At 50.0% G+C, this 26947-nt stretch overlaps 2 protein-coding genes and 1 long non-coding RNA gene across 10 annotated transcripts in view; 1 reads left to right on the top strand and 2 right to left on the bottom strand.

Annotated features, from left to right (window-relative positions):
* Positions 1 to 19137, bottom strand: part of ACLY (ATP citrate lyase) — a 29972-nt gene extending 10835 nt beyond the window's left edge. For 2 of the 7 annotated variants that reach the window (XM_065039174.1, XM_065039176.1), the window contains exons 1-11: positions 13235 to 13366; positions 7133 to 7302; positions 6125 to 6247; positions 5264 to 5326; positions 4950 to 5140; positions 3923 to 4002; positions 3270 to 3404; positions 1358 to 1472; positions 728 to 864; positions 334 to 395; positions 42 to 159 (exon numbers count right to left, since the gene is read on the bottom strand). In XM_065039174.1, the coding sequence (XP_064895246.1) occupies positions 42 to 159; positions 334 to 395; positions 728 to 864; positions 1358 to 1472; positions 3270 to 3404; positions 3923 to 4002; positions 4950 to 5140; positions 5264 to 5326; positions 6125 to 6247; positions 7133 to 7291 (1183 nt within the window). In that variant the 5' untranslated portion in view covers positions 7292 to 7302; positions 13235 to 13366. Of the gene's footprint in view, positions 1 to 41; positions 160 to 333; positions 396 to 727; positions 865 to 1357; positions 1477 to 3269; positions 3405 to 3922; positions 4003 to 4949; positions 5141 to 5263; positions 5327 to 6124; positions 6248 to 7132; positions 7303 to 13234; positions 13367 to 15855; positions 15909 to 18006; positions 18127 to 18248; positions 18459 to 19060 lie in introns of those variants that run through there. The other 5 variants (XM_065039175.1, XM_065039177.1, XM_065039180.1 and 2 more) reach the window with 4 other exon arrangements.
* On the top strand, positions 15133 to 26775 carry ODAD4 (outer dynein arm docking complex subunit 4). Its single transcript, XM_005513373.3, has 12 exons — positions 15133 to 16086; positions 16559 to 16690; positions 17008 to 17161; positions 19636 to 19697; positions 20374 to 20530; positions 22272 to 22496; positions 23295 to 23502; positions 24354 to 24440; positions 24655 to 24851; positions 25038 to 25138; positions 25577 to 25655; positions 26311 to 26775. Exons 1-12 carry the CDS (start codon positions 15166 to 15168, stop codon positions 26661 to 26663), a joined length of 2676 nt encoding a protein of 891 aa, XP_005513430.2. The 5' UTR covers positions 15133 to 15165; the 3' UTR covers positions 26664 to 26775.
* On the bottom strand, positions 24845 to 26938 carry LOC135576091 (uncharacterized). 2 transcript variants are annotated; one of them, XR_010467715.1, is made up of 3 exons: positions 26801 to 26938; positions 25315 to 25381; positions 24845 to 25228 (listed from the first exon to the last, which is right to left on the bottom strand). It is a non-coding gene; the product is annotated as an uncharacterized LOC135576091 (long non-coding RNA). The 2 variants fall into 2 exon arrangements; XR_010467716.1 differs by having other exon boundaries at positions 24845 to 25213.
* Between the last annotated feature and the right edge of the window lie 9 nt (positions 26939 to 26947).

Here is a 26947-nt window from a genome sequence, read left to right as displayed (position 1 = left end):
AAAAACAAGATGCAAAACCAAAACTTATGGAAGGTCCTTACCAACTTCTCCCATGACACGTAAACCTTCCTGGTAGTTCGGGCCTCCTCTTCGCACAAAGATCCTCACCTCGTGCTCCTTCAGGGGGCTTTGGTAATCCTTAATCGCTCGCACAATGCCCTAAAACAAACAGGACAGGTGAGCTGGGCTGCCTGATATTTTTGCCCTGTCCCATCATCTCCACAACTCCTGGCAGAGATGAACTGTCAGCCCAGCACAACTCCGAACTGGGGAGAATGGTCTGGGGTTGTGATGACTGTGGGCATTTGCTGATAATTCTGAATCGTCACTTACTTTAAAAGTGGCAGCTACATTGGTGAAGTTAGCGATGCTGCCTCCAATGATCAGGATTTTACCTGGGAGAAGAAACATCAAAGAATGTGTAAGATCATGAAGCAGTTTAGGACAAAGTGAAACAACGCTGCCGTTCAGAGCAGCCAGCAGTTGGCAGTAAGTTGTGTTTAGCAAAGCCTGGAAGATAAGACCACTGTATCGAGCAAGAATATCTCGAGCCACACTTGCTCCTCTCTCTGAAGAGAGAGCTGACAGAAATCCATCCCTGTTTCACTTGCGAGGCAGCGGTACAATAACAGCCCTGCTGGGGAGGTCTCAGCATAGCAATAGCTGGATTTATTCAGGTTTTTTCCCCACATGCAGCCCACAGCTTTGAAACCGCAGCAGCTCTTACCTTCAGGATGCTTCTCTCGTGTCATGAGGGAGAGAATAGTCTTAGCGTAGTCATAGGTCTGCTGCTCACTTGGGGCTCCTGAGTATTCCCCATAGTTCGCCAGTTCATTCACACCCCCCAGGTCACAAATGGTGTCACTGTAAAGAAAAAAAAACAACTTATTTAAGAGAGCAGTTATAATTTGAGTCACTGTAAAGGTCTTAATAAAGCATTCCGAATTCTTGGGAAAGTGGAACTTGCAACAAAAATGGTGCTGTCTGCTGAAAACAAAGCTGTTCCCCTCTTGGTGCCAGTCATGATTAATCTTGTTCTGCTTCTGAGATATGATGGGAACTCTGTGGCTACCACAGCAACAGTATTACCACAAACAGCCTTCAGCCAGCTTGTTTCTTTCCAAGTCAAAAGGAAACCACATCTCAACCTCCCAGAATTACGTTATCACCCCTAAGGGACACTATGTTCCACAAACTGGTAACAACTCTGCACAGCATCTTCATTCCAAAGAGGTCCCAAGCAGTCCCGGTGTGGGAAAGATCACTTTAGGAGAGTCTCCTTTCCAGAGGCCGCACCGATTATCTTCCTCCAGCTCTGTAAATCCACCCCCGTTTCTGGAAACCTCATTCCCGTTACCTGTAAACCACAGAGGCACCGCCGCCGGCCACCATGGTCCAGATCCTGCCTTTGGGGTTGAGAATCGTGAGCTTCAAGCTGGCTCCGCTCTTGGCATCCAGGTCAGCGATGTAGGCTTCCTGCACACAGAGCAGCACACAGATTCAGCTTCCTTCCGCATCCTCCTTTTCCAAAGCAGAGCGTTCATAGTGCCGGGCCTGTTTGAACACTCAGAGCCCCCAAATCTCGACTCCAGCTGAAGGGAAAGCACAACTACAAACACCAGTTTCGTAAGGGACAGAGACGCTGCTTCATCTCTCAGGCTCAGGACCGACTGGTGTAAGGTGTTCTCCACGACAGAACACTGAAATTGCATAGAGACAGCTTGCGCCACTCTTCCTGTAACAAATTCAAAGGGGATCAACCTGAGCATACGCTCAAATTTTGATTCTTTATTGGAAAAGAACCACATTATATCCTCCAAAGAACATTTTGTCTTTTTAAGGCCTGCTGGCTTGTCTCTTGCTTGTCCCAGGTGAAGCCACAAGTGATCGCTATAAATAACTTTGATATTGCTTAATGTGTAGAGCACAGATTCAAAAGCAGATTTCTCCTGTTTGCACATGAAACCCTGTGGAAACGCAGCCAACTGTTGGTTATTTCTCACTCAGCTGAACTACACCAGCCTCTCCATGAACAGCCGTGTTTTGCTCCACCGCCCAGCCCAGGAAGCTCCCAGGTTTCACGGTTCCGCATACGACAGTCACAGAATCTGAACTAAGAAATATCTTCCTTCTGACCTTGTCTGCAGGCTGAGACCAGAGGGAATATAAACCCCCCCCAGCCATTGCTGCGCACTCTGGCTGTGCTGCCGCCAACAATATCACCACTGAGAGTGCTGGAACTGGGCTCAACGTGCTGGTCCTGTAGCGCAGTCGTGCTCGCCTGTTGTGAAGCACTTCACTGGCAGTTCATTAAGATTCCCAGCAAAGACACCACCATAATAACCTTCATGGTGATTGCAGGGGGATGATTCAGAGGGACAAAAAACAAACTAATTGTTTTAAGAGCAAATTGTGTTAAGTGTTGGCATCCAGCAAGCTACATTGAGAGAAACGGCTAAATGGACTTCCTGGCTGTGTTACAAAAACCTGCCACGATAAAAGCGTAATTCTAATTATTAAAATGAAAAAGTCAGGGCAGAAATCCCTTTGGGGACAGCAGGACAGTCGGTCACCTGAAATAAGTCACAGAGCAATTAAGGAGAGCTCTTCTTCCAACAGTTTTTGAAGCTGCTGGGGGGCTTGGGATGAAGCAGCATTTGTGCAACCAGCAGGGAATTTTGAGAAGGAATGGACATTTCTAACGTAAAAACAAGAAGTTTGCCTGCGGGCCTCTTTTCAGGAAAACAGGTATCTTAACACCTTAACTTTTTACTTTGAAGTTTGAGAGACGTTAACGTGCTCTGGATTCATCCCCGCGTGCAGATTTTGCACACAACTGCTGCTCTGCTCTCAGACACCGTGACTGAAACGCGGCGGGAGCATCGGCTGTCGCGACACTGTCAGAAACCAGCGCTCCAACAAGAAATGGTGCGGACAAACCCCGTCAGGGAGGCACCGCGAGTACAGAGCTCTGGCACATCGCTGGATGAAGTTAAATATAAGCCTCCATTTCAAAAGTCAATTCTGAATTAAAGAACTGAACCAACATTTAAGCAGGGATGCTAAAAGCAACTGCAGTTCAGAGGCTGTTTGAAGTCCTAGTGCTACAGCAGCCTGTACACGGGTTTGCACAGCTCAGTGCCGGAGTACCTGAAACACAGCAACACCACCCACAAGAGAGGAAAACCTCAATGCCATGGACGTCCAAGCAACGAGGAATTAATCTTGTAGCCCACAGCGGAGGGATTGGGGCCAGGGTGGGCTGGTACTTGCCTCGGGATAAGCTTCCCTGCCAAAGGGAGGGGGGAACTCCACGTCCCCCCACTTCACTTTACAGATATAGTCAGCAGTGGCATCGATCTTCGCGGCCAAATCGAGGATGTAGACGCCGTCATTAGTCACCACTGCATTTGGGAAAAAAAGAAAACACATCAGAATTATCTTGGTTGTACACAGAGACGTGCATTACAGATTCACTCCAAATTTGATTCCGTGCAGAGCTCATTACAAAAGCGAGGTCACCTTTGTCCCCCTTCTTCCACATCAGTCATTTAATTGTATGTACCAAACCCAGCGAGTTCTCTTAAGAACTAAGTAGTGACCATGGCTCCAGGCCCTGGCTCAGGTCCTTGTTTTGTTCTGGTCCAACAGAGCAATTTTATGTTCTTTAGTCCTGACTTAACATCCCATTCAATGAGATTTTCTCATTTCCACCAAGAAATTCGATAACAGAACAGCTGCCAGCAGCCTTCACTTTGGATTCATTCAACTAATGGCTCCAGGACACATCATACCCACTTTTGGACCTTTTTTTTTGCATATGCCACTTAATATTGTTGTGAATCACATAAATCAGAGAAGGATAAAGTACACGTTTCAGTATTCTAGAACAGAAAGTCCTGCTCCCAAAAATATCTGTTACCTAATGGATTGATCTCAAGGTATGTGAAATATAGATCTTCATAAAGGTTGAACAGGCCACAGATGAAGCTCGCCAAGACGCTGGAAAAAAATTCAACACAAGTTCGTTAGAGCAGCCAAATATAAAGCACAGCCTGCTCTGCTTCATTTATATTAGCAGCGATCTGCAAATCTCCTCGGTATCAAGTTCTTTCCTTCTCATTCATCTTCTCTGGAAGAAGCTTAAGCTGATGACTCAAGGAAAGGAGACCTTGATGACTCATCTTAATTACACTCCACCAAACTCTGCTGAGAGCACAGTTGCTCACAACTGTCATACAGACACTTGGGCTGTTCAGTCTCACTGAGAGGCAGAAATAGACGTCAGATACACATCTTTGTGAGAACTAAGGTTCGTTAGCTAGGATGGGGAAAGAGACTACAGTCAATTATATTAGTGACAGGCGCCTTCAGCCCCTCAGTGCCAAACAATGCCAGCAGTGATTACGTTATGTTTGGAGAGATCATGACTCATATTAAGATAACTAGCTACAAGCATCTAATTAAAGGAGATGCAGGAGCAGCTTTGAGATCTAGAGCAGCTTTGAGATCTGGAGACAAGCTGGCAGCAAGCATAGGAATAGCAAGAGAATTCCTTCTGAGACTACAGTTCTCTGAATTAGCAATCGGAGTCACATCTTATCACCGTCTCTACTAAATAAAAACAACCAAAACTCTTCTATGCTGGCACAGAGGATCAAAATTCAGTACGTCTCCAACATCTCAGAGGTCGAGACGTCAGCAGACTGAGTCAGTGCTCCTGTCAAGTGGAGGCTCAAAACACTATGAACACTTATTTTGAGTTTTACAAGAGGTTTGGAGAAGGTCAAAGGACTTGGATTTAGGATGCACAGCATATTCTTGAGAGCAGCAAGAAGGGCAGGAGTGCAAGCTTTGGGGTGGACCGGAGCAAAGGGATGCTGCACTGAAATAAAGGAGAGCGGCTTCTGTCTGTCCGGCTGTACTCAGCACTGGGCATCTCTACTTACTCCTTTTTGTTTGCTGGTGCATGCTGCAGGAGATGTTTCTTTACATCCGATTCACTGAGCTTCTCATCCACCGCCACAAGCAGCTTCTGAGCTTTGGCATCAACGTCTCCCACATCCACACCCCCTTCATGGTGGAACAGCACGTAATCTCCCTCCCGAGCAGCATATACGCACACATAGAATTCTTCCTCCTGCAGAGACCCAGGAACAAACACTAGCAGGTCACACTTCTGCTTTCTCCACTGTATCAATCCATCCAAGCCACATGCAAGAGATTTAAAAGCACTTTTTAATGCTTTATTTGTTCTACTAACCTGTTTGTGAGGGACGAAGGGTTCAATCAGAAAATTCTTTAGGATGCCCTTAGCATTAGCGATCTGCAGGCAGAAAACAAGACAAACACCAATAAATGCTTGTCCAATATCCACATTTATGAGCAGACATCATTGGCCCCAAGTCCTTGGCACAGTCCTGCTTTGTATTGTGCTAGAGGAGCGATTTCAGCATCCCTGGCTTTGACGGGCAGGCACATGAGATGCAGGTCCCTGCTGCTCCTCCCTGGCACGACGTGGTGCTGGAGCCAGCAGCAAATCAGTCTCAACAGGACCAAGGCAGCGGAACTTTATCAGCTCCCAAAACACAGCAGCTGGGGTGGCAGGCGTTTCGTTATCATTAGCATTGCAGCGCCATTCCCAGGAGAAGAAATATTACAAGCCAGCACTGAGTTAAAATAAGGACTTGAAGTAACACTCAGTCATCAGCCAAAACACACTGGCTGGCTACAATAAGAGGACAATTTTATGACAGCTTTTATACTTGTCTTGTTAAATCTGCCTGGGGTTTCACAGTGAAGCAGCTGTGCCAGCAACACACAGCATCTGAGCTACCAGCTGTGGAAGGGATTTTCAACATGGTACCAGTTCCTGCCGAGCTCCCACCACACAGACCCGACCCAGCGACGGTAACAGGGAGCACCGGGCTGTGCCATTTATCAGTGCTCATGGACCAGCAGGAAGTTCACACATGGGACAGCTTCTCACTTGCTTTGGCATCAGCGTAATGTGCATTTTAAACCACCGTAAGCAAGAGAAATACCTCTGCACCAGCTCCTGTCATGTAAGTAGAGAGAAAAGACAACAAAAATGTCATTTTCTTGTTGCTAGGGCGGCACTCACCGTGGTTTCTCGGCCCAGACGTTGTTTGAGCCAAACCTTCACCTGGTCCAGAGTGAGGTTAATTCCAACCAGCCCAAGCTTCCCACGTCGCTTGATTAGCTGATCTGGCTTCACCACTAAACGCTACAACATCGTATGAGAGGGATTAAAAGAAGGAAGCATCAGAAAGCGATTTGGATCAAGTGATTCTCCGTACACGGCAAAACAAAAACTTCAGGACATTCTGGACAGCACGAGTCCCCGCAGGATTTCTTCAGTCTCTTGGACCCTGCAGCCCCTTCTAGCGCTACAGAGCTCCGCCTTAGGGACAGACAGCATCCTCGCCCCCTTCTGCCTCTCTGCAAGGCTTTTTAGAAGCGCTGCCGCTATCTTCCAGCAATTCACTCAGGCACTCGACTACAGAACATTTAATTACTTACTGCAGGGCTATCAGTCAAGTCCAGAAATGACCATGAACATTCATGTTCTACCAACCAATGACTTAATGTAATTAACCACTGGAAAGGGGCCAGGTTGGACAACTAATGAAAAGAGCTCTGGGTATGTGTGCTCTACAGAAAGTGCGTGGCTATGAAACACAGTGTGATATAAAAGATCTTGAAGTGTTCCCTGACATTTTGCTTGGGTGGAGGAAACCTGAACAAGAGGTTTAACAGAAGGTTAAAGGCAGCTGTGGAGAAAGCGCTCCATGACTTCAGAAAGGAAGGGTTTGAGAACAGGGACTGACATTTCAAGAGGCTCTTGCTGAATTAGCCTCGTTTACTTTGGCGTTATTAGAGGTTTCTTTAGAGGTTTCTTGTCTGCAGATTTCTCTGCTCCTGTATTTCACAGGATTTTATAATCAGGCTGCCCAGAAGGTGAAACTACGGCCTTGTTTCTTCATCGGTGTTGCACGCAAATGTCGCGGAGCAGCAGCACCAACCAGGCCTTCGGGAGCGAGCTGGAGCGCAGTTCCGCAGCACGGCGGGAGCAGCACGGCGAGAAGAGAAGGCAAAGCGCTGTCCTTACCTCGCTCAGCAGCCAAGGGTGGTCCTGGGTGAGCCGTGCCCAGTCAGTGTCCGGGGTGACTCGCGCATACTTGAAGCGGTTCTGGATGGCGGAGGACGTGCAGATGTACTTATACAAGAATTCCTTCCCCGTCTGCTCGGAGATGGCTTTGGCTGACATGGCTGCCTAGTCTGAATAGGAACACAAAAAGAAGGTGATCAGAAACAGAGCCCAGTTCCCCCAGAAAACTCCCAATCACTTAACTCAGTGCAAAACCAAAGCAAACACGGAGCTGGGGCTGCATCTCTGCACTATAAATACGGTTATAAAACACACAGGTTTGTTGTGGGATCTACGTAACATAGAATCTACCAATTTCTTCTAGGTCAGCAGCAGGGAGTGGCAAAGCAACAGGAGAAACTCACCCTTCCTCCCACCTGTTTTCTGATGGCTTCCCACACCTCGGGTGAGCTTGGCTGCACACAAATGAGCAACCCCCCGCACCTTTTGCTAAAAGAAAACCAGCATTGCCAGTATTATCAAGACCAGAACGCATTTACATAATTTTGTTTGTTTGTTTCAGAATCTATATGTCTTGGAAGCAGGTTCACATCCTACAGAACAAGATGCTCGAAACAAAGAAATTAAGGTAAGAAATGTCGTAGCTGCAGTAAACATTTATTTAAAATACTTCATCCCAGTGAACCTGTCTGCACGTGTCAGCCATCAGAACCGAGTCCTGTGATCAGCCAGAAGTCACCGAGTGGTTTTGATGTCTCCGAGGGGTCAGAGCGCTGGCAGGGAAGCTCGAGCAGGAGCTCGTGCCGCATCCCGAGTGACCGGAGGTCACATCCCTGCTCCCCAGGCACAGCCAGCGTGGCACGGAACACAAAAGCTTGCGTAGGATGGTTTCTGGGAGAAACGCACAGCAGAAAGGCATCAACACAAAGAGCTCAGATTCCATCCAAGTATCTGGACAGTGAAGTATTTGAATGGCTCAGTAGGACTAACTGCACATGCCGACACAAAGTAGATGCCCCACTTAAGACCCACAGAGGGAAACAGTTTTAAATTCCAGTTACTTCTCTTGTTGCCTTCTGGGTAATAACCACTAGTAATCAACTGGGTTGTTCATCCTCTAAGCAAGCACAGAATATTCCAGGGAATAATTAGTCATCATTAGAAATAAAGACCTTTTTCCCTAGAGCAGGAAGGAGGAGGTTTGGTATCATCCTCTGTCCCTCCCTCCTAAACATATTAAATACTTCTTCTGCAGAAAAAAAGTAGTAGGAGGCAAGGTGCATTCTCTGTAGCCGCTAGAATGAGACAGCTTGGACCAAGTTATTAAAGCTGTTAGTGAGGCTTAAGAGCAGACAGTCAAATTTGCTGGCAACAGCTTTTCAAATGCAATTCGAGTGTTAACAGAACAGGAGAAGCTACAGAAAGGGCAGGAGATGTTAAAACCCAGCGAATTGTTATGTAAAACCCCAACGTGATTTCAGTGCAGCTTCCAACTTAGTCTGCCACAAAACGGCAGGAGCGTAAACTGTGTTGTAATCTGCATTAAAAACTCAAAGATTAACAGAGTTGCTTTGACTGCTTAATCTTTATTAGCAAAGAAGCTGCAAGAGACAGGAAAGTTTAACCACTAGAAACCAGAGTTTGCTGCATCAGACTAAGAATCTCAAGTGGGTTTGCAGAACCGGTTTGCAGAAGTGGTTTGCATCTATCCCCTGCTGCTTGTGGATCAGCTTCACGCTATCACTCCGAGTCAGCTTTCTTCTCAATTGTGACGCACTGTCCGTGCACCAGATAAAAGCATTGTCAGAAAGAATCCGCCAGCTTCTCTGACCAAAAGCTCAGAGCTTTATCATATCATCAGTCAGCCACCGGGTAGCTACGAAGACTGTACGCTGGGCTAGTAGTTGGCAGAGCTGTAAGAGGAAAGAACATCAGGAAAAGAGCCCCACCACACCTCATTCTGCAGGCACACACGGCCACGTTGAGCACCCGCCAACAGGCGCTGCTGCCTCGTCCTCACAGCCGCACACACGCTACATACAGTAAGTCACCTGTGTTGTAGCGTTGAAAACTTCCCATTACGATTGTTGCTTTAAAGCGGTGCTATTTCTGAGAGCACATCCTGCTCCCGAGTTACCTGCAGCTATTCATTTTGCCTGGGAGGGAGCTGGAATACCCTTGCTTTCCAAACCCTTAGAAATCCATCATCTGCCTCCTCTACAATATGCTCAGGGCCAGTCCTAGAGAAAAAGCATCACGTTTCAGTGCAGTAGAAGCAGATGGATGAAAGAAAACAGCAAATATTTCTTAATCTTAAAAAAACCCTGAGTATTTTCCATTTCTCCAGGGTGACACAGCCCCTGAACAACATTGCAGACCTTCAGTCTGCATTTACAAATGAAAACAATCAAGCCGATGCTACTTAAGGCCACGACCAAGATGCAGTCATCTGCAACTGCAAGAAACTGGACGCAGGACATCGCTCAGGTCGCATTAAAAAGAGTCTAAAACAAAAAGTCAGCGGGAGCAACAGTGACATGGTTGGAATTGCTTAAACCTGAGGGACGTCCCCACAGGTCGCAGCACTGGGAAGCTGCTCATCTCAAACGTTATGGGCCGTCTTTACGCCACTACATTCTGCTGCTCCCCTCGTTTCTCACCCGATTTCACCACCTCATTTTTGCAATAACACTACTGGGGTAAAGAGAGAAAAACCTAGAGGATCATTACAGTAGCAGTAGATTAAAAATGACAAAATCCTTGTGCCATGGCAACAGCCCAGCAGGCGTGAGGCGGCGTTACCCTCCTCTGCCCATAGTTCATCCAGACGTTTCCTAATCATTAGCAAGTCTTTAATCATGCCCCTCGCTTAGTTTTTCCGCAGCTCCAGCCCTGCCTTTCTCACGGGATGGACAGCACAACACAATTGCTTCAGTCTGCTGAATTGTTAAGCTAGAAGATCAGCAGGGGAAAAAAAATCCATAAGGCATCAGCAATTCTTCAGTGTATGTGCTCGTGCAGGTCCCTTATCAACCAGGGAGACATAACCAGAGCGGGCTCCATTAACCATTTCCATCTGTTCTGCAACACCGAGCAGCAGCACGGACTGCAGGTCAGCACAGAACTCGAGGAGCAGGAGCTTTGCAGTTTTGGACTCTCATCTGCCACAGATAATCAGATTTTCAGTCATTCTTAGCACCTGCAGTTCCAGCCAACGCTGATGTGAGTAATGGATGCATCTCTGATGAAAAACAGGGGGGGTGCAGGGAAAATAAAATCATGCCTTTCTCTGTACCAAATACAAGCTATACGATAACGTTCTTCTGTACCGAGTCCCTCCCAGACACTGCTCTGTTCGTGATTCATTAGGTAAAACCAAAATAATACTATTTTCTTATGACTTTAGGCCCCAGATCTTGCAGCCACCACACACAAAGAGTCCTGTCAGCAGCACAAAACGCCTTTTCCAGCCTGCTCTCAGTGCGCGTTCTCTGCCGCACAAGATTTAGGAGAGGGGCAGATAGAATTAATAGTTTTTAAACCTATAATCCCTCTCCGGCTGCCCGGGACGTTTTGCTGGTCGTTCTGTACTGTACCTGCGCCATCACAACCCTGCAGATCTGGTTATTCTAGGCTGCTTTGCCTTCTCTTGAAGGACCACGACGGACACACAGCTGCTTCGTGGCCAAACCTGCCGAGCGAAGGACGATCTCCTGCCACTTTAAAGCATTTTCTACAGCACGTGCCAGGAACTTTTCGGTTAAAATGCAACAGATCACACAATCACAAAGCAGTTTGGGTTAGAAGGGGCCTCAGGAGGTCAGCTACCCCAGACTCAAGCTCAAAGCCGGGTCAGTTCTGGGTTCAGCCTGAGTTACAAGGACCGTTCTTGTGTCCTGAACCGTGCTGGCCTTTCCTCCTCCAGCAGGAGCAAAGAGCTCTGGTGAACAGATGCCACACACCCAGCTCTGGTTTGACAAGTGGGCTACCGGAGTAAAAATAACTTATTTCTGGACTTATTACTGATTTCCATGAATGATTAAAAAAGCTTTCCTACAACACAGAGACCTTTGTATCATCGTCCATAGCCAGTGATTTAAGAAGTGCAGGTTTCCAGCCTCCACTAGCAAGTCCAGAGCAAGTAAGAGAAATGGACTAGGTGACATTTTCAAGGGCTCGGAAGCACCGATTCCCTCAAAACATCACACACCAAATCTAAAAAATAAAAGAAATCAAAAAAAAAGACAAGGATTGAAGAGCTAAACGTCGTGTTTGCTGTGACACGGCTTATCCATCTGCCCCAATACACTGGCGACTAGCCGAGGGGAATATGCAATACAGAAAATCAGCGTATAACTACGATCTTCACCCGTTTGTGTTCGCACGGGACACAGCGCTCACACACAGAGTTCTCCTCGATTCAGATCAGGACCATTCTCCAATCCGGTCAGACCAGAGTGATGCTTTTGCTGGGAGAAAGACTCCCTCTCCGGTGAATGTTTCATGCCCTCTCTCTCAAGAGTTATGTCAACAAAACCACACTGTAAAGCCGCCTCCCCCCTCCATCCCAGGTGATTTATTAACACGGTTCAAGACCAGCCAGTATTTTCAGCCCCCAGCAGCGTGAAAAGCTACATCAGCATCCAGCTGGCAAACGGGCGTGTTTCTCAGAGCAGAGAGGGCTGGAGAAGAGGCCCTGGGGAGTCCGCCAGCTTCACGGGTCCACGCACCTCAACGTTGCGTGTTAGGAAACCTGGCACCGTTGCGGTACGATGCGAGCAGGTGCAATCACCGAGGCAGCGAGCACATCAAGCACTCAGCTCTGGAGAAGGTTCCCTGCAGATGAACCTTTGAGAACAAAACAGCAACCAGGACAGGGAGTGGATGTCAACCCAAGAGCAGCGGGCTGGCTCTGAACCCCCTGGTGAGCATCTAGTGCCACAAGTGGGGTATTTAGAACCCCGTCTTTAAACACCGTCTTATTCTGCGGCTTTGGGGAAGGTCTTTTGACAAGTTTATTCCTTAAATCCTTCTCTACATCATGTGCAAAGCAAAGAGCAGCAGTGTGTACTCTGGTCCGCAGGATTCCCAGCTCTGGCTGTGCTTTGTGTTGGGTCCCACTTTGAGCGGAGCTGCTAACGGTAGGAAGAGCCCTGCGTGTTCATACAGAATCTCACACGTGGAAAACTCTACAGGGCTTAAATAACAACATTAGAAAGCAGAGCCGATATTCCGTGCTCCAAACCCAATCAAGGAAACAAAGCAAATACAGGTATCTACAAAGCAATATACTCAGGATGCACTTGAGTTTTCAGTCTTTAGACACTATTGCAGGCAACAAACGCAGTTTAACAGAGAGAAAAGAGCAGGGTGTACAGAAGGAGCAAGATAAACAGCAGGTGTTTGCAGGTAGCATATAAAAGAGCTGGAAAACAGCCATTTCACAGCTCCTGGAACTGTCACATCCCTTCCCTGAAAGGGACACAGGCTGTTATTCAGCCTCCTGCTGATACACAGAGATCCCCGAACAGGGGCTGCCGCCTCCACAGCCGCCACAGAGAGACGTTCGTCCTGGCCAAGGATCCTGCATGAGGGATGAAGGGAAGGAAAACGCCAACACCGGGTCCGCTGTGGCACAGACAGGCGCCCTTTCTCCCAGCCCCTCCTTCAAGATTTGTGCTGTGCCCATCGCAAACAGACCAGCCCTCAGGAACGTCCCGTTCCGCCGAGACCGCCCCGAACACGAGTGTTTTCAGCGGGGGGGCCGCAAGGTCAGGGCCGGCGGAGCCCGGGGGGAGCTCGGGGCTCCGGCTCCGTCCCGCACCGGGACGCTCGGTTCTCCGCTCCCTGCTGCTACTGGAGCAAAACCCCAGCGCTTCCCGCAGACCGGCTGGGCCCACCGAGCCTTCCCACAGGCTCCAGCGAGGGCGCGGAAGCGTCCCCCGGGGCGGGAGAGGCGCTACCCGCCGAAAGCGTGTCCCCGCTCCGTTCCCACCCGGCCCGCGGGACCCCCGGCAGGAGCAGCGCCCCGCGAGGCCCCGCAACCGCCCTCCAGAGCGAGCTAACGGGTCCCGCCGCAGCCCAACCACCCGCCACACTCACCCGGACGCCCGCTCGACCGCGCTGCCCCGCACCCTGCCCGGCGCCGCCGCCTTTTGTTCGCTGCGGCGCGGCGGGGCCTCCCCAGCCCATCGGCCTACGGGCGCCGCCGCCTCCCATTGGCTGCGGTCACCGTCACGTGTACCTTGCCTGAGCGGAGGCCGCGCTCTCATTGGTTGTCCATAGTGGGGTGCGGCCGCGCGGCCTTGTGGGAGTCGTAGTTCCGCCCATTCCCACTCCCGCCCCCCGGCCGTGAACCCCCGGGCCGGGGCCGCGGGCCAAGCGGCGCTGACGTCGGGCCGGAGCAAAGGGCCGCGGCCACGCCGCCGTCACGCTCTGCGCCGCCCGCCTGGCTGCAGGCCCGGTTGGGGCTCCCAGCGCCGGAGCGGCCCCACACCCCCCGCCTGCCCCCGGGCAGCACGGCCTCCCTGCGTGCCCACACCCGCACCCACCGGGCTGCGGTCCTGGCAGCGGGGCAGAGCCGGGCGTTCCTTCCTCAGCACTGGGGCAGCTGTGAAACCTCCCACGGGGGTGGCGTAACTGCGGTGGTGCCCACGGTGGGGAGCGGCAGAGCGGCCCTGCTTGGCACGGAGCATCACCTGCGTACATCACCAGCAGCCCGGAGCGCGATCCTCAGGGACACAGCCAGCAGGTGCCTCTCACCCACGCAGGACAGCGGGCGTACAGATCAGAGACACCAAACAGGGCAAGAAGACACTTCTGAGGCATTGCGAGGCCTTGGGCAGGACACAGCCATCCCACCTTCCCGCTCCTGACTGCCCCGCTTGTTTTGTAAGAAGCCTCTAACGGCAGACATCTCATCTGCTTGCCAGAAATATCCATTGCACGTTGATTTTTTCCCCTCGTATTTCCTGTGACTGAAGCACGCATCAGCAACGTGACCCCTGGGGACAGGGCTGTGTGACACTGGCCTCCCACTCAACCGGCATTTATCTCACCGCCCGAGTGCGACACCCAGCCTCCCCCCCACTGCAGCACCCAGCCCCGTCCCAGCAGCCACGGAGCGAGGACAGGCACGTCATTCCTGAGCCGCATCCAGAATCCAGCACCAGCGCTGAAATTCCCCATGGCGAAGTGAAATCTCACAGGCTCCCAACAGGACAGACACACCACACCCGCTCTGAGTCATTTGGCAAGAACAAATCGCTTCAAACATTCATCTTGGCAGGGTCTCACCCAAGGCCAAAATGAAGTCAAGACTACAGTCGCTGATAGGAGGAGAAAAACAGCAGCATCTCCCATTCATCATTCATCAAGGGGGGTGGTCAGTAGATCGAGAGAGGTTCTCCTGCCCCTCTACTCCGCCCTGGTGAGACCACATCTGGAATCTTGTGTCCAGTTGTGGCCCCTCAGTTCAATAAGGACAGGGAACTGCTGGAGGGGGTCCAGCGCAGCCGCCAAGATGCTGAAGGGAGTGGAGCATCTCCCTTATGAAGAAAGGCTGAGGGAGCTGGGGCTCTTTAGTTTGGAGAAGAGGAGACTAAGGGGGGACCTCATTAATGTTTATAAATATATAAAGGGTGAGTGCCATGAGGATGGAGCCAGGCTCTTCTCGGTGGCAAACAATGATAGGACAAGGGGTAATGGGATCAAGCTGGAACACAAGAGGTTCCGCTTAAATTTGAGAAGAAACTTGTTCCCGGTGAGGGTGGCAGAGCCTGGCCCAGGCTGCCCAGGGGGTTGTGGAGTCTCCTTCTCTGCAGACATTCCAACCCGCCTGGACACCTTCCTGTGTAACCTCATCTGGGTGTTCCTGCTCCATGGGGGGACTGGACTGGATGAGCTTTCCAGGGCCCTTCCAATCCCAAACATGCTGTGATACTGTGATACTGTGATTTGCTCGTCCAAGATTGGACACTGCAGTGATGAAACCGGTACCACAAGCTACCAGCAAACACCAAAAATTACCAGATATGCCTATTCCAGAGAGAGGCGGTGGGCTGCCCTGGCAAAACCCCCGTAGCAGGCACCGGCTTGTGACCTGGTCGAGCAGAGGAACCTGTTCAGCAGAAGGACTCGCACGATCGTTCTGCAACGCAGCTTTACCAAGCGTGGGAGCTCCCACACCCCTTTTTCTGGCTGTGCTTCCAGCGCAGGGCTTTGGAAACGTGGGTGTAAGGACAAAACCCCAACGGGCGCCAGATCCTCTGGCGGTTGGGCAGGTTGGGTCAGGAGAGACGTGCGAGACCCCGCGAGCGCCTGGTGCTTCAGAGCCTGCGCACATTTGGGTGGAAAACGTGCATTTTGTATTTCCTTCCCTCCCAAGCAGCGCAACCCCTCTCCACGCACCTGTCACCACCCACGCGTGTCCTACTTACACCGCACCCCTGACCGGCCCGCGCGGCGCGCCCCCGCACCGCCGTGCTTGCGCGGACTCGCCCTTAACGGCACAGCCGGGCCGCCCCAACGCTCGGCTGCGGTTACCGGAGACACCCGGCCCGCGGCTGGCGGAGGCCCCACGGCCGGAGCAACGCGCCCGCTCCGAAGCAGCGAGCTGCCGTGCCCTGCCGTGCCCTGCCGTGCCGCCTCGCCGGGGGTACAGCCCGGGAAGCCGCTCCCGGGGCCGCGCTCGGAGGCACCGCGGGAGTGCGGGAACTCCTTACCGGGGCGCGGGAAACCTAGGCGGGCGCGCTACCCTGACGTCACACCCTGGGCGGGGCTTCGCGCTGCGCCGGGAGCCGGCTGTTGCCAGGCAGCGGTTGCCAAGCGACGGCGTCGGAGCGGCCATGGAGGCGCACGCCGTGCAGGGCGGCACCTTCCTGAGCTTCATGGCCGAGGGGACGCTGCTGTACCAGCGCGGCGAGTACGAGAAGGCCCTGATCTACCTCAACAACGTGAGGCGTGGCGGAGCGGGGGGGTGGGGACGGCAGGAGGGCACCCAGGGCCACCGGGGGGGCAGGAGGTGGCACTCGGAGGTGGTGGCCTCACAGAATCCCAGAATGTGAGGGGTTGGAAGGGCCCAGGAAAGCTCATCCAGTGCAATCCCCCCATGGAGCAGGAACACCCAGATGAGGTTACACAGGAAGGTGTCCAGGCGGGTTGGAATGTCTGCACAGAAGGAGACTCCACAACCCCCCTGGGCAGCCTGGGCCAGGCTCTGCCACCCTCACCAGGAAGAAGTTTCTTCTCAAATTTAAATGGAACCTCCCATTGCCTCTTGTCTTATCATTAGTTGTGATGCAAAGAGCCTGGCTCCATCCTCGTAGGAACGTAGGGACGCAGCATGCTGCATCAAATAAATGTGCTTGTGTGTATTTGTGCTGCTGAGCCAGCGCTGACGCCGTATCCACATCTGCCGCGTTCCAGGCGCTGAAGCTGCGACCAGGAGACAGGTACGCTCTCGTTGCCCGCTCAGAGTGTTACCTGAGGCTTGGGGACACACAAAACTCCCTGAAAGATGCTGAAGCTTCTCTCCAAAACGACAAAACGTTCTCCAAGGTAAATAGCGGGAAGTGACAATGGCTGGGGTAGCCAAGGACCGGTCTGTGAAAGTCTGGAGGGTCTGAGAGGCAGTTTTGTGTAGAAACAGACAACTCTAAACACACTCTTGAGGTTTTTCTTGCTTCCAGAGAAGTGGAGGTGCTTGGACAACAACTGAGAAAGAGTTTTAGGATCTGATTTCTTGTATGCAGATTGCAATAGCACAGGGATCTCACAGGGATCTCACTCCTTCCTAGCGGGGAGTTAACTGAGATATCTGAAGTTTGTTTTTCTCTTTTACATGCTTTTTCTTTTTTTCCCAAATGTCATTTTAGGGTCTTTACCAAAAAGCCGAGACATTATACACCATGGGTGATTTTGAGTTTGCGTTAGTGTTCTATCATCGAGGCTACAGACTACGTCCCGAACTGCAGAAGTTCCGGCTGGGTATTGAGAAATCCCAGGAGGCAATTGTCAACTGCATCGGAAGTAAGATGGTTTATTTTATGGCCCCGGCAAGCACAGCCAGAAGCTGTTTGGTGCGCAGCTGATGGCGAAATTGCCACACAAAGGCCCCTGAAACAGCAATCTCTCTGCTTCTGGATTTGTGTGCTCAGTGGTCACTCTCAAATGAAACCAGGAATCACCAAAAAGAGCACAGCCCTGTTCTTTTTTTTCTATGCTGAATGCCTGTTTGTACACAGTATCTAATAACTTTGGTTATGTAAGTAAATTAACACTAACTTAAATTTCCAAAGTCACCATGAGATGATGTAGGTGATACAGAACAGAGCAGCTCGTCTACTTACAGCCCTGCTGATTACAGAATCCATTCTGGGTTCTGTATCCTAATATTCAAGGTTTATTGTGGAATTTGCCTTGCTGCCCGAGCCCGGCCTTCCCGGGATCCTGACTTTCCTCCAGCTTACGTTGCACAAGCCCAGTGAAACCGCTGACTTTTGCAATGGAGCTTTCATCATTTCTGGCTTAAATCACAGAACGGAGTCCTGGGGGAGACAGGAAAGGCCAAGGACCCAGTGATGTTCAAACGCAAAACTTGTCCCTTTCCCCTTAGTTTTTCTCTTAGCAATGTCCTTATACGCAGACAAGCAGGGACGGGACGTTGTCGAAGGTTTTGATTGCAGAGTGACAAAACCGTGGCAGATGCATTGTTAACCCCCTATGCCCCTCCTTCCCCTCTCTCTGCCCCTTCACACTGACAGACAATTGGGAGGGAAAGGAGGACAGAGAGAAGAGAGTTGGAAAAATTAAAAGTGTTTTACTGATGCTGCTAATAAGAATAGAGAAAACAATACAAAATATACAAAACCAACCTTGAAAGTCCCAGCAACTGCAGAACTGGCACCCGAAGTCCTGGACTGGACTCTGCAGCCAACCGGAGCTGGATTCAGTCTCCCACTAGGCCTCAGCTTTCAGGGACGACTCACAAGGTCCTAATGTTGGCCGTAAGGAAAAGGGAAGGAAGGAAAAGGGCAAGATCCTCATGATCTCCCACTTTTATATGAATTATCACATGAATGGGATGTTATACTCAGTTGGTCAGTTCCTTGGTCACCTGTTTCTCATTGCCCCTCTCGCAAGAGGTACATCCATGGTTATCAATAACCTCGCATTCCATTGCTACGTTTACCAAAACATGCATCTGGTTCTCCAGGAAAACGCAGCTAATACCAAAGCTTTACCTGACAGGAAAATTCACTAAAAGAGAAACTTGTTTTTAACGAAGGCAGGACGGACGTGCAGCCGCTCTCGGGCGCACGGCCACGCCTGTGACCTGCGCGGAGCAGCCGGCGCGCGGGAGAACCCGCTGGGCTGGTTGGGATCTGCCCAGGCGCATCCCCGGGGCCAACCCCCCCCCGGCCCAGCCTTTCAACCGCCTCGCGCGCCCCGACACCCAAAACAATCATTCAAATATATCAACATTTCAGCCCACCTCCAGCGCCCCGGATCAACTTCATGCCCCAGCTGTGAAAAGCCCAAAACTCTTCCATACATGATATATTTTTATAAATAAAACAGGGAAAATTTCCAGATCTTGCTTTCCTCCATTTCTGCTGCTTCCTTAGCCTAGTAGAAATGCCCAGATATCTTTGCAGCTCTCAGCTGAGATGGTTCCCATGCTTGATATAAGGGCTTGAAATGCCTTCAAGCATCAGCGCTGTAGGCAGATGAACAGATTTAAAACCAAGATGTATTTTAAATCAACCTATAATTCCTAGATGCAGGGGAAAAGCAGCAAGACAACACATCAGCGGTTGATCTAGATGTTTAAATAGTTGAGAAACACACACACATCCCCAAAACTGTGTTACTGAGTGCGCTTTAGATTCAGAAGCACCTGCCTTCCATGATACCACATGTACTCACATCACGGTCGTGGCCTCGTTGCCTTGCTGAAGGAAATCTCCTACAACAGCATGCGAAGCTCTTTCCTCCCTTCCGACCAGGCCTAAAAAGAGCAGTTTGTCACTTCTATTCCACTTCCAGCGTGCAATGTGAATAGCAGAGCTGGATGGCAGAGTGCAAATGAAACGGGAGTTTTGCCCTTATGCCAGCGCACTTTAAAACAACTCTCCGCATTGCTGGAGATCCCTGTGCTTATGATCTTTCTGTTTTCAGCCGTGATCCCTCAGGAGAACCTGCCGTCCTTTTCCTTCCCCGCTTTCCACACAGATTGTGTCTGTAGGAAAATTCAGTGTGACGGGAGCCCCCTGGTGCCACGTGAAATCAGCCATTACAATCCCCAGAGGAGCTGCATCTGAGCGCTGTATTCCCTGCTTACAGAACGCACCAACATCCACCTATTTCATTTGAAATAATTTGTAGAAAGCTTCATTTCAAACGGGACGTTATAGACTTGGCGCATTTATGGTCATTTTAATTTCTAAAGCTTCTGCGCTGCTGTTCTTGAACGCTAACGAGTGTTTTCTCTCTATTTGCAGGTCCATCCTCAGTTAAACTGGAGAATAAAGCGGATTTGTGCTTTATAAGCAGGCAGGCAGAGGTACAGGCTGAAGTGCTCTTGCTTTATCAACTAACTTGATTTATTATAATGCTAATACTTTCTGAAATAGGCATTAGAGGATTAATATTTCTGCAGCAACACGGATGCAGACACGGCTGGTCTAGTGAAGCGTCTTCCAAGTGCAGGAACCACACCGATGCCTTCCAAGAGCATTTATGCACCTGTTTTAATGCAGTTCTGGCTCCAGCTACACAAAAGTTAAAGAGATGGGGAAGAGGAACCACAGGGAAACAAAGCCTGGCTTGAAATGTCTGTACCAGCCTGTTCCTGTGGGGTGTCGCTGATCACCTGTCACAGGTTAATAAGTAACCGCACTGAGGTCAGAGCCACGGTCCATTTATCTACAATATTTACTTTGCTTTCACCTGATGTTTAAGCTTCCCATTTTTGCTAATGGACGCTTTCTCGATTGCTTAATGTCGGGGTGGTCCCCTGAAGGAAACCCTCCAGAGCAATACAAGAATGCTTGCTCTTCCTATAATCCCCTCTTCTGTTCCTAGAGGCGAGGGAGCACTATAAGGTTCCAAATTTCAGTTGCTCATGACCAAAGCTATTGGTGAGACCTTTTTGCTTATATGGAGTGTGAACAGATTTCTGCTAATTCTAACGTTCCCCACTCATCTCCCCCAACTGTCCTCATTTTCTCTTGCTGTAGAGCAGACAAGCAAATCAGAAGCTCCAAGTCAAACTGACTCCGGATCAAAAACAGACAAAGAAAAAGGAGCCAGTGAGGAATCAAAAAGTAGAGCGACAGCTTCTCGGAGAGCTCTATGCTGACAAGGCCTATCTAGAAAAGTTGCTCAAGGATAAAGGTATTTTTCCATTGTTTTAAACTAAATATTCCTTCTAAAAAGGTTCTTTTTTCCCTTATTTTATACCTCCACGACCACTCTTATTTGTATCAGCACTCACGCAGCACATGGTGCTTGCAGCGGTCATGGGAGAGGCAGGTGTCTGGAGAGCACAGGTATTTTGGAGCCAGATCCAATATTCATAACTACGTTTGCCTCCATTTCCTTCCCTATTAACTGGCAGGTTTTTGTATCAATAAATAAACTCCAAGCAATCTATACTGATGAAAAAAAGCAGAAACAGCATCGTCACAAATTAACTTCTGTCACGACGATGAATTCCACTGACGCTTGCATTAAGTGCAAAGCGTTGCTTATAAACTGTAACTCATTTGTGGTTTCATTATAAATGCTGTTCAGATCCAGATGTGGGGTTTCAAGAAGTATCTTATTTTAGATCGAGGCAGAGAGGTGATTCCCCTTCAGTCATGTTTCTAGGGAACTCTTTACCCAGTGATGGAGAAGTGATTACAGAGATAGTCTTCTCGCAGGTTTTATGCTGTTACTAACATTAATAATACATGCGGGCTCCCTGCTTTCCAGGCATGTAAAAGCCTCCATTTCCATCTTGTGCTCTAATCCACAACACTTTCCAAAGTGCCATTTCAGTACAAATGCCCCATACGACCGTTCTGTCCAGCTCATCGTCGCCCATCACTGCTGCCTCCCGTTAATTGGGCCCCTTCTTGGCTCTTATCAGTGACTACAGGGGCTGGGAACAGCCCCTCCCGCTCACTAAAACACACAGAATACGCCACAGCAATGAGTTTTCCGTAACTTCCCTCCTAATCGGGACCTGGACAGGCTGGAGAGTTGGGCGGGGAATAACCTGATGAAATTTAACAAGGGAAAGTGTAGAGTCCTGCATCTGGGCAGGAACAACCCCAGGTTCCAGTATAGGTTGGGAAATTACATATTAGAGAGCGGTGTAGGGGAAAGGGACCTGGGGTTCCTGGGGACAGCAGGGTGACCATGAGCCAGCACTGGGCCCTTGTGGCCAGGAAGCCAATGGTACCTGGGGTGGGTTAGAAGGGGGTGGTCAGTAGGTCAGAGAGGTTCTCCTGCCCCTCTGCTCTGCCCTGGGGAGACCACACCTGGAATCTTGTGTCCAGCTGTGGCCCCTCAGTTCCAGCAGGACAGGGAACTGCTGCAGAGAGTCCAGCGCAGGGCAACAAAGATGCTGAAGGGAGTGGAGCATCTCCTGTGTGAGGAAAGGCTGAGGGAGCTGGGAGAAGAGAAGACTAAGGAGGGACCTTATTAATGTTTATAAATATCTAAAGGGTGAGTGCCATGAGGATGGAGCCAGGCTCTTCTGGGTGACAACGAGTGATAGGACAAAGGATAATGGGTTCAAACTGGAACACAGGAGGTTCCACTTAAATTTGAGAAGAAACTTGTTCCTGGTGAGGGTGGCAGAGCCTGGCCCAGGCTGCCCAGGGGGGTTGTGGAGTCTCCTTCTCTGCAGACATTCCAACCCGCCTGGACACCTTCCTGTGTAACCTCATCTGGGTGTTCCTGCTCCATGGGGGGATTGGACTAGATGATCTTTTGAGGTCCCTTCCGATCCCAAACATACTGTGATACTGTAATCACATCAGTTCTCAGGTGCACTATCAGAGCAGAAAACCACACACAGTCCCCACCGAACTGCAGCTTCGCAGATACATTAACACTGCCCTGGGTCTTACCTTCTTATGTTCAGGTTTGATGGAGAGCAGCACAAGGCAGGGGATCAAAGTCGCGGACCTGGTTTCGGACGGTATTTCCTACCTGGACACGTGCAGCAAATTCTGGCAGCAGCAGAAGCCGATTTATGCCCGTGTGAGGGAGCGCAAGCTCAGGCAGCAAATGTGGATCCGGGACAAGAAACAAACACCGGCTGAAATCAGCAGATACATCGTGAAGAACATGGAGGACATCGACATGTGTAGGTGTCCTGGCTGGAAGCAGTAAGAGAATGATGATTGGCACATGTAATTATTAGTTACAGTTCAGAACAACAGAAGCGGTGCGAGTACTAACAAACACTAATAGGTAGTTTTGGGGGAATATTTGCTTTTGTATTCTTCACCCTTCCCAACACTTTCTTAGACACAGAATCCAACACGTTTTTTTCTCAGCTTTTCCTGTACTTGAGGTCTTGCTGATTGGTTTTCAGGACATCACTTAGATACCGAAGCCAGCAAATGCCCCTGCTCTGGTAAGCAGAAGTTGTTTTATTGAGACAATGCCGGCCGCTAAAGTTAATAATTTCTATAGTTCAAAACCACCATTGTAGAGAGATGAAGAAGCTGAAAACCAGTGGTTTGGAAGGAGTAATTCAGCCACTTTTGTCTCTTTTTCTGTCCCGTGCTACATATTTACAACTCAGGGAAAACAATTTAGTTGTTACTGCAATTCAGTTCTTTTAAACTACACCAGCTTGGTGAGGGTTGTGTCAGAAACACCCTGCGGTCCAATTCCTGGTTAAAAAGAGCAGAGCTCACCAGCGAAGCGCAAGGGGCTGATTTAGGAGACAAAACCCCAAGTACTAGAGCTAGAACTTCATCAGAAGCACCATCTCCCAGGGACAGGTTTCTTGGAGATCGGAGGAGGAGATGCATGAAGAGTTTGGAGTTCTAACCTTCCCCAAGCTTAGTCTGAGGCTTATAGAACTGCGCTTAGTCTCACTTCCCAAAATCACTGTGTCCACACATTAGCATTAAACTTTCCTCTTTGTCTCTAGTGCTGAGCGGCGATTGCCCTGAAGAAAGCTGCAGGAAAGCCGAGCGTGTGCTCAAAACAATCCAGGGGTGGTCAGATGATGAAGTTCCCAACAAGAACGAGATCATTGGAAACCTCCACAGCTGCATGGGGAACGCGCGGTTCGAGATGGGCCAGATGGAGGCGGCTCTGCGAAGCCACAAAGTGGACCTGGCACTGGCCAGGCAGAAGTAAGTGCTGAGGGGTTCAGATGGATGAGGAGGAAAGAGAAGGAAAACCCCCCTGTTAAGGTGTTTTAGCATCAGGTAATGTTGTGATTATCACCTGGAGATTTAACAGGGCAACACATTCAGACTCTGCCCAAGCGTTGTGGTCTCCAGTGACTTCTTATCTTTAAAGGACCTAGAGCACGTGGCACAGCTCAGTCTCTGCTGGAGCAAAGCAAAGAACACAAGTCCCGGTCTCGGCACTTTGGCCTCTAGGATGCGCTTCCTTCTCAGGAAAGCTCCCAAATACACAAGTTTTCTGTTACATTTTCCTTTCAAATAATTCGCCTTCAAACCACGATAGCAGGCGTAAAATATTTGCCAAAGAGGTACAGTTACCTGCCCATACAGAACACATTCTGCAGCTCTTTCAGCTAAAACAGAATGAAACTAAATCTAGCCTTAAGATTTAATAAAGGTTTTGCAAAGCACAGGAGAACACACTGAACAGCTGCTTGAATTGAAGTTGTTTTAGTTTTACTTTTTGCCATAGGGCTTTTAAAGTGTAAGTGATTTATTGCTTATCATTTTCATTAATTCAGTTCATTAATTCATTTCTTAATATTGATTTAAGAAATTTCTGCCTCTCTCCTGCTAAACCGTTTCCCCTGTGTCTTACGGGGAGTCAGCTGCAACAGCTGCAGACAAAACCAAAACTCTATCTTGATTTTAAGACTTCCAGCCTGCCATGAGGCCTTTAACTCTCAACACTTAGCCTGTTGAGCACCGAAGGAAACAGATAAGGCTGAAGAAAGCGCAGACTGGATCAGGAACAAGACTTCAGCCACTATGATTTCTCCTTCTTCTCCACACAGCAAACTGCCGGATGCCTTGTCCAGAGCCCTTGATAACGTTGGCAGAGTTTACGCCAGAATCGGCAAATTCGAGCAAGCTATTGAAAGGTATGAACACTAAACCAAAAGAGGCGTAAGGTTGTGTTTTGGATTTAACAGATGCTGCCTTCTCCGTTTATTCACACCGCTAGCAAAGCAAGGGGGGCTGTGACATTTTTCACACCCACCGTACCTGCAACGCTTTGTTTATAGAATCAGTAGTTGCAATGATAACTGCACACACTGAGAGTCGTTTCTTGCCTTTCTTGCTCTCTGCGTGAAGCTGGGAGGAGAAGATTCCGCTGGCAAAATCCAGCCTGGAGAAGACCTGGCTGTTCCATGAAATTGGCCAGTGTTACCTCGAGCTGAATAAAGCTGAAGCAGCCCAAACGTATGGACAGATGTCCCTGCAGTCGGCAGATGAGGAGGGAAACGTCGAGTGGCAGCTCCACGCTTATGTGCTCATAGCACAAGCACAAGGTAAAGGCATCAGTACCGATTTTGTTCTAGGGATGGATACAGCCTGTCTGTTGAGATCTTAGTGAAAACACCTCAGATTTAACAGCTAAAGTAACCACTCAGATCAAGACCTATTGCAGAGTTGCTTAACTGGTGTTGTTCTCTTGATCTTGGGTTAACATAGATGTTTTCATTTGCCTGTGACAGTAAACTTGAAGAATTACTGGTCTGCGATCATCACCTTTGAAAAAGCGCTTGAGAAGGCGACATTTATTCGCAACGAAGCTGCTCAGGACGCCATCGTTATTGTAAGTGGGTTGTTGCAAAGAGGAGAGAAGCTCGGGGCAGCACCAGGAAGTCAGATGGAACTATCGTCCGGTGTCCTGTGAACCGACAGTCTGCGTGTTCTGTGAGCCTGTGTTCACTGACCCAACTGCGGGTTGGGGGTGATGGGACCACACCTGGCTCACCAGGTTGAGCTCACCTGACACAGACAGTTGCCTTTTGGTGATCCCTCCTGGGGCTCCAGAGCTCCAGCAGAGCCTGTTCTCCTGCCAGAAGAAAAATTATAGCGCGAGAGATGGAATCTTCAAGGCAGGAGATATTTGATAAGGGATATTAATGGGTAGTAACCACTGCTGGGAGAAACAAAGCTCATGGTAGTGATAGCAGAGGTCAAAACAGGAAAAGCTTAGGTGTGTAACTGCGTTTCTAGAGCTTTTATTAATAACCTGTATCACTTGCAGGCCTTAGACGATGTGAGTAAAAGCTTCATCAAAGAGCTGAGAGGAAAAAGGAAAGCAAAGGAAGCTTACTCTGCTAAAGGTAGTTGTCACTTAGATCTCAGCACCCCATAAATATACCAACTCCCCACTTGCCTTTTCTGGAACGATAACCTTGAGCTGGTATAAACCAAAGTCAGTAATATCAACGCAGCCTTGGTAACAGTGAAGGAGCCTGGTTTCACCCTTCAGTGCCACCCATTTAGAAAACTGCTTTTAATTACACCGAAAGCAGCTCCAGCGCCCAGAACACAGAACTGTGGGTGCTGTCAGAAGCAAAATCGTTTCAAAACGTGGCTGTGAATAAACGAGACCCGCAGCGCTGAGATCTTCAAAAACATCAGCTGCGCTTTAGAATCCACATTGTATATAAATACTGATTTCCTTACAAGTATTGAATGAAAATCTCGGCGAAAGCACCGAATTCGTGGCCGCCTCGGGGCTATTCCCGGCCCGGGCAGGAGGTGGCGGCACCTCCCCGGTGTCCCCCGGTGTCCCCGTGGCCACCACCCGGGTGTCCGGCACCTCCGACCCTGCAGCTCAGCCCCTTAAATCCCCACAAACTGCGTCCTGGGAGACAGAAAATAGAAGGGAGCTTTCTAATGGTGGTGATGGAGGGCGGGAATCGGGCTTTCTCGTCCCCTACCGCTGGCTCGGTGCTGGAACTTGGTTTAAAATTGCCTTTTTTTCCTTCCCAGAGCGCGATTTCAGCCCTGAAACCTCAAAAAAGAGCCTCGAGAAATACAGACGGGAAAGTGAACTAAGCATAAAGAGCAAAGGTGATAAAAAGCAAAAAGAAGCAGCCGGGAATTATAAAGAAGAACCCGGAGACAGCCAAGAAGGAGGAAACGAACCAGAAATTAAAGAGGAGAGCAAAGAGGAGGAGATGGGGAGCGAAGAGGAGAAGAAGGAGAGGGGAGGGGAGGAGGAGAGCAGAGGGGAAAAGGAGGAGAACGAAGGGGAAAAGGAGGAGAACGAAGGGGAAAAGGAGGAGAACGAAGGGGAAAAGGAGGAGAACGAAGGGGAAAAGGAGAGGCAGGAAGAACCGTGAGGTGACGGGAATCAGCCGGACCCGGCACCGGGGTAGCGCAGCCCGTCCTGCGGCGCTGCGGGGGCGCGTTGTGCTGTACCCCCCGCCTTGAAAACACGAGCTCTCCCGGTAACCCCGACTCCCTCGTATCTGCGAACCCGGTACCCGCCGCTTCCTCCGCCGCGCCCCCCGGCACCGCCGCTCCCCACGCTGTCCCGCAACGGGCACAACCGCGGCGGGATCCCAGCTCCGCCACCCCCGGGGGAGGTCCCGGTCCTGCCCCCCGTTCCCGGGTCCGTCCCCCG

Source organism: Columba livia, chromosome 23 (genome assembly GCF_036013475.1).
Source record: "Columba livia isolate bColLiv1 breed racing homer chromosome 23, bColLiv1.pat.W.v2, whole genome shotgun sequence".
NCBI lineage: Eukaryota > Metazoa > Chordata > Aves > Columbiformes > Columbidae > Columba > Columba livia.
Note: the sequence above shows the minus strand (reverse complement) of the source record. Positions and strands in the feature narration are given on the sequence as shown.

Excerpts from the sequence above, each read along its gene's own strand:
- ODAD4 (XM_005513373.3), top strand. The coding sequence starts at position 15,166 with ATGCCTATTCCAGAGAGAGGCGGTGGGCTGCCCTGGCAAAACCCCCGT. Across the intron at positions 20,531-22,271 it reads AAAGTTGCTCAAGGATAAAG|GTTTGATGGAGAGCAGCACA; the intron begins GTATTTTTCCAT and ends TCTTATGTTCAG. Across the intron at positions 25,139-25,576 it reads CTCAGGACGCCATCGTTATT|GCCTTAGACGATGTGAGTAA; the intron begins GTAAGTGGGTTG and ends TATCACTTGCAG.